A 12360-nucleotide genomic window follows, 5' to 3' on the forward strand; every position below is an offset into this window, starting at 1 on the left:
GGAACCCTCAGGGACACCTGGGGACACACCTGTGACACACCTGGGGACACCCTGAGGACACCTGGGAACCCTCAGGGACACCTGGGGCCACCTGGGGACATCTGGGGACACCTGGGAACATCCAGTCACAGCCAGTTTGATACAAATCTGGTTTTTTATACAAAAACTGAGGTTTTGGTCATTTTTGCAGTGGGGGAGGTGCAGCGAGGGTGGGGGAGGGGCTGCAGGGTGGGGGAGGGGCTGCGGGGTGGGGGAGGGGCTGCGGGGTGGGGGAGGGGCTGCGGGGTGGGGGAGGGCTCAGCCCAAAGGCCCCTCCATGTTCTCGTAGGAAGCAGCGTCTGTGGGGGGCAGGGCGAGAGGGGGAGGGGCGTCAGTGGGGACACTCCTGTCACACCTGGGTTCGCCCTCCCCCCCCAACCCCCTCCCCCAACCTGCCCCTCCCCCAACCTGCCCCTCCCCCAACCTGCCCCTCCCCCAATTCACCCCTCCCCACCCCAATTTGCCCCTCCCCCAACTCGAGCAGCCCCTCCCCCACCCAATGCCCCTCCCCCCCCCAGGCCGCCCCTCCCCCCTCCTCACCCTCCTCGCCGCCCCTCCCCCTCCAGGGGTTCTCTCGCCGCCCCTCCCCCGCCGCCATCACCTCGTAGGGCCACCCTGGGGGGGGGAGGGGCGTCAGCCGTGGGGGGGGAGGGGAGGGGAGTGGGGGAGGGGCGAGTCTGCCCCCCCCATCCCCCACCCCGCCCCTCCCCCACCTTTACCTGCCCCTCCCCCCAGCGCTCCTGGCTCATTCTCGTAGCTCCCTGCGGGGGGAGGGGGAGGGTCAGTGGGGGGGGAGGGGCGACTCCCAGAGCCCCTCCCCACTGACCCTCCCCACTCACCGCTCTCGGGGTCCTCATAGCCTTCATCCTCCTCCTCCTCCTCCTCCTGGGGGGCGGGGAACGCGGGGGAGGGGCCTGGGGGGAGCGGTGGGGTCAGTGGGGGGAGGGGTTCGGGGTGATTTTGGGTGATTTTTGGGGTGATTTTGGGGGGATTTTGGACTCACGGGGTCCCGGGACGTTCCCGTAGGGATTTTGGGTCTCCTGGGGAGAAACCCGAAAAAACCTGGGGGGGGAGAAGGGGGAGGGGCAGCGGTTGGGGGGAGGGTCCCGGAGCGCCCCTCCCCCACCCCATGGCCCCGCCCCTCCCCCACCTGGCCGCTCCCCGCTGGACTCTGCGGCGCTTCCGGCTCTGCAGGGCTGGGGGAGGGGAAACGGTGAGGGGGGGAGGGGCGGCTGGGCCTCACCCCCCTCCCCAAAATCGGCCGTGACCCCCCGGGAGAGCCCCTCCCCCAAAATTCGGGCCTGAACCCCCAAAATCTGAGTCCCACCCACCCCAAATTTGGATCCAATCACCCAAAATTTGGATCCAACCACCCAAAATTCAGGTCTGAACCCCCCAAAATTTGGGTGTGAACCCCAAAATCCGAGTCCCACCCCCCAAATTCCCACCCAAAATCTCGGTTCGACCCCCAGTTCGAGTCCGATTCCCCCAACCCCAAATACGGATCTTTGCTCCCCAAATTTGGGTTTCACCCCCCCGGTTTGGATCCCAATCCCCCAAATTGTGACCCAACCACCCGATTTGGGTTCTCCTCCCACCAGTTTGGGCTCCCAGACCCCCAAATCCTCCCTTTTCCCCCCAATTTGGGCTCCTAGACCCCCAAATCCCCCTTTTCCCCCAATTTCGGGTCCCAGCCCCCAAATCCCTCCCCAAATCCCCCAATTTGGGCTCCCAGACCCTCAATCCCCCTTTTCCCCAATTTGGGCTCCTAGACCCCCAAATCCCCCTTTTCCCCCAATTTCGGGTCCCAAATCCCCCTTTTACCCCCAGTTTTGCCTCCCAGCCCCCAAATCCCTAATTTCAGATCCCAGACCCCCAAATCCCCCAGCCCCCCAATTTGGGCTCCCAGACCCCAAATCCCCAATTTTGGGGTCTCAAACCCCCAAATCCCCCTTTTCCCCAATTTTTGGCTCCCAGCCCCCCAAATCCCCAGTTTGGGGTCTCAAACCCCCAGATCCCCAGTCTGGGGTCTCACCTCGGTGCCGCCGGCACAGCCCCACCAGCACTGCCCCCCCCAGCCCCAGGTAAGCTGCAGCCAAAGCCCCCAGAGACCCCCGGAGCCCCCAGGGCACTGCGGGGAGAGTTTGGGGTCACTCTGGGGTCACCCGCGGGACCCCCGCCCCAAAAAACACAAAATCTCACCCTAGACCCATCAAAATCTGCTAAATTCCACCCAAAACACCCAAAATTCAACCCAAAATCCACCCAAATCCCCCCGAAAACCACAAAATCTCACCCAAAAACACAAAATAGACCCATCGAAATCCCCTAAATCCAACCCAAAACCCCCAAAATCCACCCAAATCCCCCGAAAAAATAAAAAATCCCACCCTAGACCCATCGAGATCCCTGAAATCCAACCCAAACTCACCCAAAATCCACCCAAATCCCCCCAAAAACCACAAAATCTCACCCTAGACCCATCAAAATCTGCTAAATTCCACCCAAAACCCCCAAAACACGCAAAATCCAACCCAAAATCCACCCAAATCCCCCTGAAAAATGTAAAATTTCACCCTAGACCCATCGAAATCCCCTAAATCCAACCCAAAATCCCCTAAATCCAACCCAAAACCTCTGAAATCCAACCCAAATCCCCCCAAAAAACCGCAAAATCTCACCCTATAGACCCATCGAAATCCCACCCGAAATGCCACCCAAAACACCCAAAATCCAACCCAAAATCTCACCCAAATCTCACCCAAAATCCAACCCAAAATCTCATCCAAATCGCCCCCCAAATCCCACCTAAATCTCACCCCAAATTCCCCCAAATCTAACCCAAAATCCCACTCGAATCCCACCGAAATGCCACGCAAACCCCATCCAAAATCCAACCCCAAAATCCAACCCAAATCTCACCCAAATCCACCCCAAATCCCCCAAAATCCAACCCAAAATCTCACCAAATCTAACACAAAATCCAACCCCAAAATCCCCCCAAATCCAACCCCAAAATCCAACCCAAATCTCACCCAAATCCTCCCAAATCAAACACAAGTCCCACCCAAAATCCAACCCAAAATCCCACTCAAATCCCCCAAAAATCCACCCGAATCCACCCGAAATCCCCCAAAATCCCCCCAAAATCCCCCCAAATCCCCCAAAATCCCCTCCCTCACCTCCCGCCGGGGGGGCTGCTGCCCCTCCCCCCCAGCCGCTCACGTTGTCGCTCCGGGGGGTTCCCGAAACCCCAAAATTTGGGATTTCCTCCCCCCCAGATTCCGGGGTCACCCCGGGCTGCCCCCCCCCGCCCCCCCCCAGCGCCACCAGCGCCACCAGGAGCCCCCAGAGCGCCGCCATCCGCCCCTCCCCCACCCCAGCCCCCCAGGACGTGACGTCACCTCCCGCGGGGACCCCCCGGAGCGTGACGGCCGCCCCTCCCCCACCCCAAAAATAGAGGGGCTCCCAAAATTCCGCCCCTCCCCCCACCCTAATCCGCCCCTCCCCACCCAAATCAGCCCCTCCCCCCCCTTGCGACCCTCCCCCACACCGGGAGGCTGCTCCGCCCCTCCCCCCGCGGGGATTTTGGGGGGATTTGGGTGGATTTTGGGGGATTTTGGGGGGAGGGGAAGTTTGCTGGGGGAGGAGGAAGTGAGAGAAGGGGGGATGGGAGGGTTTGGGGGTGACGAGGGACACTTTGGGGGGAGCCGGGGGACCCTGAGGGTTTGGCGGAGAAGAGGCCTTGAGGCCCAGGTGGGATTTGGGTTTTTTTGGGTCATTTTTTGGGGATTTTCGGAACTCCCGGAGCTCTCCGCGCTGCTCCCCCACTCCGAGTCCTCCAACACCACCGAGTCGAGTCCTCCGGGGCGCCCAGAGCGGCTCCGCGCGCTTTCCGGGGTCCTCCAGCACCACCGAGAGCGGCGGCGCGGCCGGAGCGGCGCGGGGGGAAACCATCGAGCTGCGCCGGCGGGAAACGGGACAGAGCGGGCGGAGCGCCGCCGGAAGCCGCCTGAGGGGCACTTCCGGCGCGGCGGGTCGAAGATGGCGCTGCCCGCGGCGGTGCTCCGCGGGGCGCTCGGCGGTGCGGCGGAATTTGGGGCGAATTCGCGCGATTTTGGGGTTTTCTGTGGGGATTCGGGGTCCGGGAGGGCGGGCGGTGCCCGAGGGCGGGCTGGGGGAGGCCGGGAGGCGGCGGGGGGGATGAAGGTCAAGGCCGCGCGGGTCACCCGCGACCCCAAATCGCCAAAATCCCAAAAATAATCCCAAAAATTCCCAAATCTCCTAAATTCCCCTTTTTTTTTTTCGCCCCACAGCCCTGCGCGGCCGCGGCCTGCGAGTCCTGAGCACGGTGAGAGGGGAACGCGGGAGGGTCTGAGGGCAGTTTGGGGTTTCCATTGTCCTGAGGGACTGAGAGCCTTTAAAGGGGGAAATTTGGGGAAATTTAGGGAAATTTGGGGAATTTCTGAGGGGATTTTGGGGTTAGACTGGAATTCGCGGGGGTTCGGCGGCTCGGGGTGGGATTTTGAGTCGATTTTGAGTCGGTTTTGGGTCGATTTTGGGTCGATTTTTGTCAATTTTGGGTCAGTTTTGGGTCAGTTTTGGGATCTCCGGGCGGGTTTTGGGTGAATTTCCGCGGATTTCGGGCAAACTGGGATTCCTGACTCCTCTCCCACCTCGGGGGTCTCTCCAGGCTCCCCCCCGGAGCAAAGCTGCCTTCGTGAGGGACAAACCTCACCTGAACGTTGGCACCATCGGGCACGTTGACCACGGCAAGACCACGCTGACCGCGGCGATCACCAGGGGTGAGGAACGGGAAAAAACCCAAAAATCACCTGAAAAACCCGAAATTCACCCTGGAAAACCAAAATTCCCGAAAAAACCTGAAATTCCCCACAATGTTCACCCAAAAAACCTACAAAATTCACCAAAAAACCACCGAAATTCACCCGAAAAACCCAAAATTCACCCAAAAAACACGAAAAATTCACCCGAAAAACCCCAAAATTCACCCAAAATTCACCCGAAAAACACCAAAATTCACCCAAAAAAACCCCAAAATTCACCCAAAATTCCCCAAAAAACCCCAAATTCACCCAAAAAACACGAAAAATTCACCCTAAAAACACCCAAATTCACCCTAAAAAACCCCAAAATTCACCAAAAAACCAAAAAATTCCCAAAAACACCCCAAAATTCACCCAAAAATCCCAAAATTCACTCAAAATTCACCCTAAAAACACCAAAATTCACCCGAAAAACCTCAAATTCACCCAAAACCCATCAAAATTCACCCAAAAACCCAAAAATTCCCAAAAAAACCCAAAATTCACTCAAAATTCACCCAAAACCCCAAAAATTGCCCCCCCAAAAAAACCAAAATTCCCCAAAAAAACCCCAAAAACCAGCCAGAACTCCCCCAAAAAGCCCCAAAATTCACCAAAAAACCCCCAAATTCCCCCCAAAAAACCCAAATTCCTCCAAAAAAAGCCCAAAATTCAGGCTCGGGGGTTTCCTAGCATGGGATGACCATCTCGAGGTGACAATGTCCTGGGCTCAGTGACCATCTCAAGTGGTCAGTGACCATCTCAAGGTGACCATCTCAGTGTCTCCACAGTGCTGTCAGCAGGGGGAGGAGCTAAATTTGAGCCAATTTTTCTATGAATTTGGGGGTTTTTGGGGCTCGGGGTGTCCCTAGCATGGATGACCATCTCTGGGTGACAATGTCCTGGGGTCAGTGACCATCTCGAGGGGTCAGTGAGGATCTCTGGGGGTCAGTGACAATGTCCTGGGCTCAGTGACCATTTCAGTGGTCAGTGACCATCTCGAGGTGACCATCTCGGTGTCTCCGCAGTCCTGTCAGCAGGGGGAGGGGCTGAATTTGAGCCAATTTTTTGGTGAATTTGGGGGTTTTTGGGTCTCGGGGGTTTCCTAGCATGGATGACCATCTCTGGGTGACCATGTCCTGGGGTCAGTGACCATCTCGAGGGGTCAGTGAGGATCTCTGGGGCTCAGTGACCATTTCAGGGCTCAGTGACCATCTCGAGGTGACAATGTCGCAGTCCTATCGGCGAGGGGAGGAGCTAAATTTGAGCCAATTTTTCTATGAATTTGGGGGTTTTTGGGGCTCGGGGTGTCCCTAGCGTGGGATGACCATCTCTGGGTGACAATGTCCGGCTGTCCCGCAGTGCTGTCAGCAGGGGAGGGGCTAAATTTGAGCCGATTTTTGTGTGAATTTGGGGGTTTTTGGGGCTCGGGGTGTCCCTAGCATGGGATGACCATCTCGGTGACCATCTCTGGGTGACAATGTCCGGCTGTCCCGCAGTGCTGTCGGCGGGGGGAGGGGCGCAGTTCCGGCCCTACGAGGACATCGACAGCGCGCCGGAGGAGAAGGCGCGCGGCATCACCATCAACGCTGCCCACGTGGAGTACAGCACCCCGAAACGGCACTACGCCCACACCGACTGCCCCGGGCACGCCGACTACGTCAAGGTGTGCGATTTCCCCTCACCTGGCGTCCCCAAAAATCCCACAGATCGCGGGAAAAATCCCGAAAAAATCCCGAAAAAAATCGGGGAAAATGGGGGTTTGAGTGGCGCCGCCTGGTGGTCACTGGGGGGAATGACGGGATGTATGAAAAACCCCAAAACTGCCCAAATTCACAGGAAAAAACCCCATAAAATTCAGCTAAAAATGGGGATTTTTGAGTGGCGCTGCCTGGTGGTCACTGGGGGAATGACGGGGTGTATGAAAAACCCAAAATTGGAACTGCAGAATCTCCTAAAAACCCCCAAAACTGCCCGAATTCACAGAAAAAAACCCATAAAAATCGGTGAAAAATTGGGATTTTTGAGTGGCGCCTCCTGGTGGTCACTGGGGGAATGACGGGATGTATGAAAAACTCAAAACTGCCTGAATTTGCAGTAAAAAAACCCATAAAAATCGGTGAAAAATGAGCATTTTGAGTGGCGCCGCCTGGTGGCCACAGGGGGAATGACAGGGTGTGTGAAAAACCCAAAATTGGAACTACAGAATCTCCTAAAAAACCCAAAAACTGCCTGATTTTGCAGGAAAAAAACCCTATAAAAATCGGTGGAAAATTGGGATTTTTGAGTGGCGCCGCCTGGTGGTCACTGGGGGAATGACGGGATTCGTGAAAAACCCCAAAACTGCCCGAATTTGCAGGAAAAAACCCATAAAATTCAGTTAAAAATGGGGATTTTTGAGTGGCGCCGTGGTGGTTGGGGGTGGGTGTGTGTTGGTGGTTTTGTGTTGTTTGGTGGTTGGGGTTTTGAGTGGCGCCGCCTGGTGGTCACAGGGGGGAATGACGGGATGTGTAGAAAAACCCAAAATTGGAAATGCAGAATTTCCTAAAAAATCCCAAAACTGCCCGATTTTCACCCTAAATGTTTCTCAGGGACTTCCAGAACTTGTCTGGAGATCCCAAAAACCATGAAATTCCCAAGAAATGGGATTTGTGCTCAGTGCTGTCCAGTGGTCATTGGGGGATGTTGTGGAAATGACCTTTGGGTGGGGAGACCCCAAAATCCCGGAAATTTCACCCAAAATTTCCCCAAATTTCACCCAAAATCCCCCAAGTTTCTCCCAAAAGCCCCCAAATTTCTCCCAAAATCCCGCAAATTTCACCCAAAAGCCCCCAAATTTCTCCCAAAATTTCCCCAAAATCCCCATATTTTCACCCAAAATCCCCCGAATTTCTCCCAAATTTTACCCAAAATCCCACAAATATCACCCAAAATCCCCCAAATTTCACCCAAAATCCCCCAGATTTCACCCAAAATCCCCCGCATTTCTCCCAAATTTTACCCAAAATCCCCCAGATTTCACCCAAAATCCCACAAATATCACCCAAAATCCCCCAGATTTCTCCCAAAATCCCCCAAATTTCTCACAGAATTTCCCCAAATTTCACCCAAAATCCCCCAAATTTCTCCCAAAATTTCCCCAAAATCCTGCAAATTTCACCCAAAATCCCCGTAATTTCACCCAAAATCCCCCAGATTTCACCCAAAATCCCCCAAATCTCACCCAAAATCCCCCAAATTTCTCCCAAACCCCCAAATTTCACCCCAAATCCCCAGATTTCACCCAAAATCCCCCAAATTTCCCCAAAATCCCCAAATCTCACCCAAAATCCCCCGAATTCCCCCCAGAACATGATCACGGGCACTGCCCCCCTGGACGGCGTCATCCTGGTGGTGGCCGCGACGGATGGACAAATGCCCCAGACCAGGGAGCACCTGCTGCTGGCCCGCCAGGTGAGCGGGGCGTGGCCCCAGGTGAGCGGGGCGTGGCCGCGAGAGGGGCGTGGTCTCACCTGGCCCCGCCCCGGCAGGTGGGCGTGCGGCACGTGGTGGTTTACCTGAACAAGGCCGACGCCGTTCCCGACCCCGAGCTGCTGCCGCTGGTGGAGCTGGAGGTGCGAGAGCTGCTCAGCGAGTTCGGCTTCGACGGGGAGAAAACACCTGTGGTGGTGGGCTCGGCGCTGTGTGCCCTGCAGGTGAGGCACCTGGGCACACCTGGATACACCTGTGTGACCTACAGATCAATAGCTGACCGATAGTGATCAATAACTGACTGATAATAGCTCATCCATGGTGGGCTCGGCGCTGTGCGCCCTGCAGGTGAGGGACACACACCTGGGCACACCTGTGTAACCTTTACTGACCTGCAGGAATTGACAGACACCGGTAGAGATCGATAACTGATCAATAGTGATCAATAACTGACTGATAATAGCTCATCAGTGGTGGGCTCGGCGCTGTGCGCCCTGCAGGTGAGGGACACACACCTGGGCACACCTGGGTACACCTGTGTGACCGTGACTGACCCGCAATGAGCGAGAGGTGACCCACAGTAACCCAGAACTACCCCATAGTGACCAATGACCACCCCATAGTGACCCACAGTGACCCTGAACTGCCCCATAGTGACCCACAATGACCAGTGACTGCCCCATAGTGACTCAGAACTGCCCCACAATGACCCACAGTGACCAATGACTACCCCATAGTGACCCTGAACTGCCCCATAGTGACCCACAGTGACCAGTGACTGCCCCATAGTGACCCACAGTGACCAATGACCACCCCATAGTGACCTTCAGTGACCAGTGACTGCCCCATAGTGACTCAGAACTGCCCCATAGTGACCCACAGTGACTAATGACCACCCTGCAGTGACCCACAGTGACCAATGACCGCCCCCTAGTGACCCCCGGTGACCAGTGACCGCCCCGTAGTGACCCCCAATGACCCTGAACTGACCCGTAGTGACCCCCTGCCCCCCAGGACCGTGACCCCGAGCTGGGGCTGCAGTCGGTGCTGAAGCTGCTCGAGGCTGTGGATTCTCACATCCCCCAACCGCCGCGGGACCTGGAGAGACCCTGCCTGATGCCCATCGAGGCCGTGCACTCCATCCCAGGTGAGCGCACCTGGGCACACCTGCGGCACACCTGGGACGGGTAGCTCCACCTGGGGCACACCTGGGACACACCTGGGGCAGGTAATTGCATCTGTGTCACACCTGGGACAGGTAACCCCACCTGGGGCACACCTGGGATGGGTAATCACACCTGGGTCACACCTGGGGCAGGTAACCCCACCTGTGTCACACACCTGCGTCACACACCTGGGATGGGTAATCACACCTGAAACACACCTGGGTCACACCTGGGGCAGGTAATCACACCTGTGGCACACCTGTGTGACACCTGGGACAGGTAATCACACCTGGGACAGGTAATCACACCTGTCCCGCCCCGCCCCACACCTGTCCCTCCCGCCAGGCCGCGGCACAGTGGTCACAGGGACGTTGGAGCGCGGAACTCTCCGGAAGGGGGACGAGGTGGAGCTGCTGGGCTACGGCCGCCAGCTGCGCTCCGTGGTCACAGGTGAGGCGCTGACCCACGAGTGACCCACGAGTGACCCACGAGTGACCCACAGCTTGTGGGCGACCCATAAGTGACCCCTGAGTGACCCACCAGGTGACCCACATCCAGCCCCACACCCCACAGGCATCGAGATGTTCCACAAGAGCCTGGAGTGTGCCAAAGCTGGGGACAACCTCTGGGTTCTGCTGCCCCATGGAACCCCAGTCCTGCCCCATAACCAGCCCCACACCCAGCCCCACACCCTGCCCCACAGAATCCATCACCCCACAGGCATCGAGATGTTCCACAAGAGCCTGGAGTGTGCCGAAGCTGGGGAGCTGCTGCCCCATAGACCCCCATGGAACCCCATAGAACCCCATGGAACCCCAGTCCTGCCCCACACCCAGCCCCACAGAATCCCTCACCCCACAGAATCCATCACCCCACAGAATCCATCACCCCACAGGCATCGAGATGTTCCACAAGAGCCTGGAGTGTGCCGAGGCTGGGGACAACCTGGGCGCTCTGCTCAGGGGACTCAAGCGGGAAGACCTGAGGCGAGGAATGGTTGTGGCTCAGCCAGGGACGCTGCAGCCCCACCAGAAGGTGGAGGCACAGGTGGGTGACGTGGGGCAGGACTGGGGAGCTATGGGGCAGGGTGTGGGGCAGGACTGGGGAGCTGTGGGGAGGGATGTAGGGGTTCAGCATGTGGGGCAGGAGGGAGCAGAGTGGGGGTGAGTGGGGCAGAATTTGGGGTGCACAAGAAGGAGAAAAATTGGGGTAATGGTGGGTGAGGGGCAGGACTGGGGGGAGGAGAGACCAAACTGGGTGGATTTGGGGTAGGATTTGGGGCAGAACCACGAGCAGGAGTTGATCCCCTCCCCCCCTGTGCCCCTCCCCCCTCTGCCCCTCCCCCCCTCACCCCTCCCCCAGGTGTACGTGCTCTCCCCCCAGGAGGGAGGGAGACACAAACCCTTCGTGGCTCACTACTCACCTGTGATGTTCTCACACACCTGGGACATCGCCTGCAGGGTGCTGCTGCCCCCCGGCAAGGTCTGTGGGGCTGGGGAGGGATCTGTGGGGCTGGGAAGGGATCTGTGGGGCTGGGAAGGGATCTGTGGGGCTGGGGAGGTGAATGTGGGGCTGGGGAGGGTGAATGTGGGGCTCTGAGGGATCTGTGGGGCTGGGGAGGGATCTGTGGGTCAGTGTGGATCTGTGGGTCAGTGGGGATGTGTGGGGCCGAGCCAGGCGGGTCAGCAGGGATCTGTGGGTCAGTGGGGATCTGTGGGGCTGAGCTGGGCAGATGTGTGGGGCAGGAGGATCTGTGGGTCAGTGGGGATGTGTGGGGCCGAGCCGGGTGGCTCTGTGGGGATCTGTGGGTCAGGGGGATCTTAGGGGCTGAGGCGGGCAGGTCAGTGGGGATCCATGGGTCAGTGGGGATCTGTGGGGCAGGAGGATCCGTGGGGTAGGAGCATCTGTGGGGCAGGGGGATGTGTGGGTCAGTAGGGCTCTGTGGGGCTGAGCCGGGCGGGTCAGCGGTATCCATGGGTCAGGGGGATCTATGGGGCTAAGCTGGGCAGGTCAGCAGTATCCATGGGGCAGGAGGATGTGTGGGTCAGTGAGGATCCGTGGGTCAGTGGGATCTGTGGGGCCGAGCCGGGCGGGTTAGTGGTATCTGTGGGGCAGGAGGATCTGTGGGTCAGTGGGGATCCATGGGTCAGTGGGGATCCATGGGTCAGTGGTATCCGTGGGGCAGGAGGATCTGTGGGTCAGCAGTATCCGTGGGTCTCACCCCACACCCCGCGCCCCCCAGGAGCTGGTGATGCCCGGGGAGGACGCGGCGCTGACGCTGCTGCTGCGGCAGCCCATGGTGCTGGAGCAAGGGCAGCGCTTCACGCTGCGCGACGGCTCGCGGACCATCGGCACCGGCGTGGTGGCCAAAGTGCTGCCGCTGGACGAGGCTGACCGCGAGGTCAGCTGGGGCTGAGCGCCTCCCGCCCGCCGTGGGGCTGGGGAGCTCCTCACTCGCTGTGGGGCTGGGGAGCTCCTCACTCATCTGTTGTGGGGCTGGGGAGCTCTTCCCCTATCCACTGTGGGGCAGGAGAGCTTCTCCCCCATCTGCTATGGGGCTGGGGAACTCCTAACCTCGCTGTGGGGCTGGGGAGCTCCTGTCCTATCTGCTGTGGGGCTGGGGAGTCTCACCCCACTCGCTATGGGGCTGGGGAATTTCTCCTCCTCACTTGCTATGGGGCTGGGGAGCTCCTCCCCTCTCTGCTATGGGGCTGGAGAAGTTCTGAGCCACGAGGGGGGGAGGGAAGGAGAGCCCCTCCCCCTCTATGGGGCAGGGCAGCTTCCCCTCCCCCACCCGCTTCCCCTCCCCCACTGCGCTGTGGAGCTGCTCAGGAGGGTTTTGGGGCATCTGTGGGTCA

General features: G+C 58.5%; 2 protein-coding genes and 1 long non-coding RNA gene across 3 annotated transcripts; 1 reads left to right on the top strand and 2 right to left on the bottom strand.

The window, feature by feature from the left end:
• Window positions 1-156: 156 nt before the first annotated feature.
• LOC146423731 (uncharacterized) lies at window positions 157-3996 on the bottom strand. The gene is made up of 8 exons (XM_085044434.1): window positions 3891-3996; window positions 3222-3259; window positions 1190-1235; window positions 1039-1101; window positions 879-953; window positions 759-800; window positions 580-654; window positions 157-338 (listed from the first exon to the last, which is right to left on the bottom strand). The coding sequence occupies exons 1-8, from the start codon at window positions 3994-3996 to the stop codon at window positions 298-300; spliced, it is 486 nt and encodes a 161-aa protein (XP_084900560.1). The 3' UTR covers window positions 157-297.
• On the top strand, window positions 3996-11918 carry TUFM (Tu translation elongation factor, mitochondrial). The gene is made up of 11 exons (XM_085044573.1): window positions 3996-4123; window positions 4356-4390; window positions 4733-4844; window positions 6365-6531; window positions 8214-8318; window positions 8396-8560; window positions 9351-9483; window positions 9848-9952; window positions 10398-10549; window positions 10865-10984; window positions 11745-11918. Exons 1-11 carry the CDS (start codon window positions 4084-4086, stop codon window positions 11916-11918), a joined length of 1308 nt encoding a protein of 435 aa, XP_084900699.1. The 5' UTR covers window positions 3996-4083.
• LOC146423733 (uncharacterized) lies at window positions 11850-12196 on the bottom strand. Its single transcript, XR_014847351.1, has 3 exons — window positions 12172-12196; window positions 12077-12104; window positions 11850-11982 (listed from the first exon to the last, which is right to left on the bottom strand). It is a non-coding gene; the product is annotated as an uncharacterized LOC146423733 (long non-coding RNA).
• Between the last annotated feature and the right edge of the window lie 164 nt (window positions 12197-12360).

Source organism: Lichenostomus cassidix, unplaced genomic scaffold (genome assembly GCF_008360975.1).
Source record: "Lichenostomus cassidix isolate B80296 unplaced genomic scaffold, HeHo_3.0 HiC_scaffold_36, whole genome shotgun sequence".
NCBI lineage: Eukaryota > Metazoa > Chordata > Aves > Passeriformes > Meliphagidae > Lichenostomus > Lichenostomus cassidix.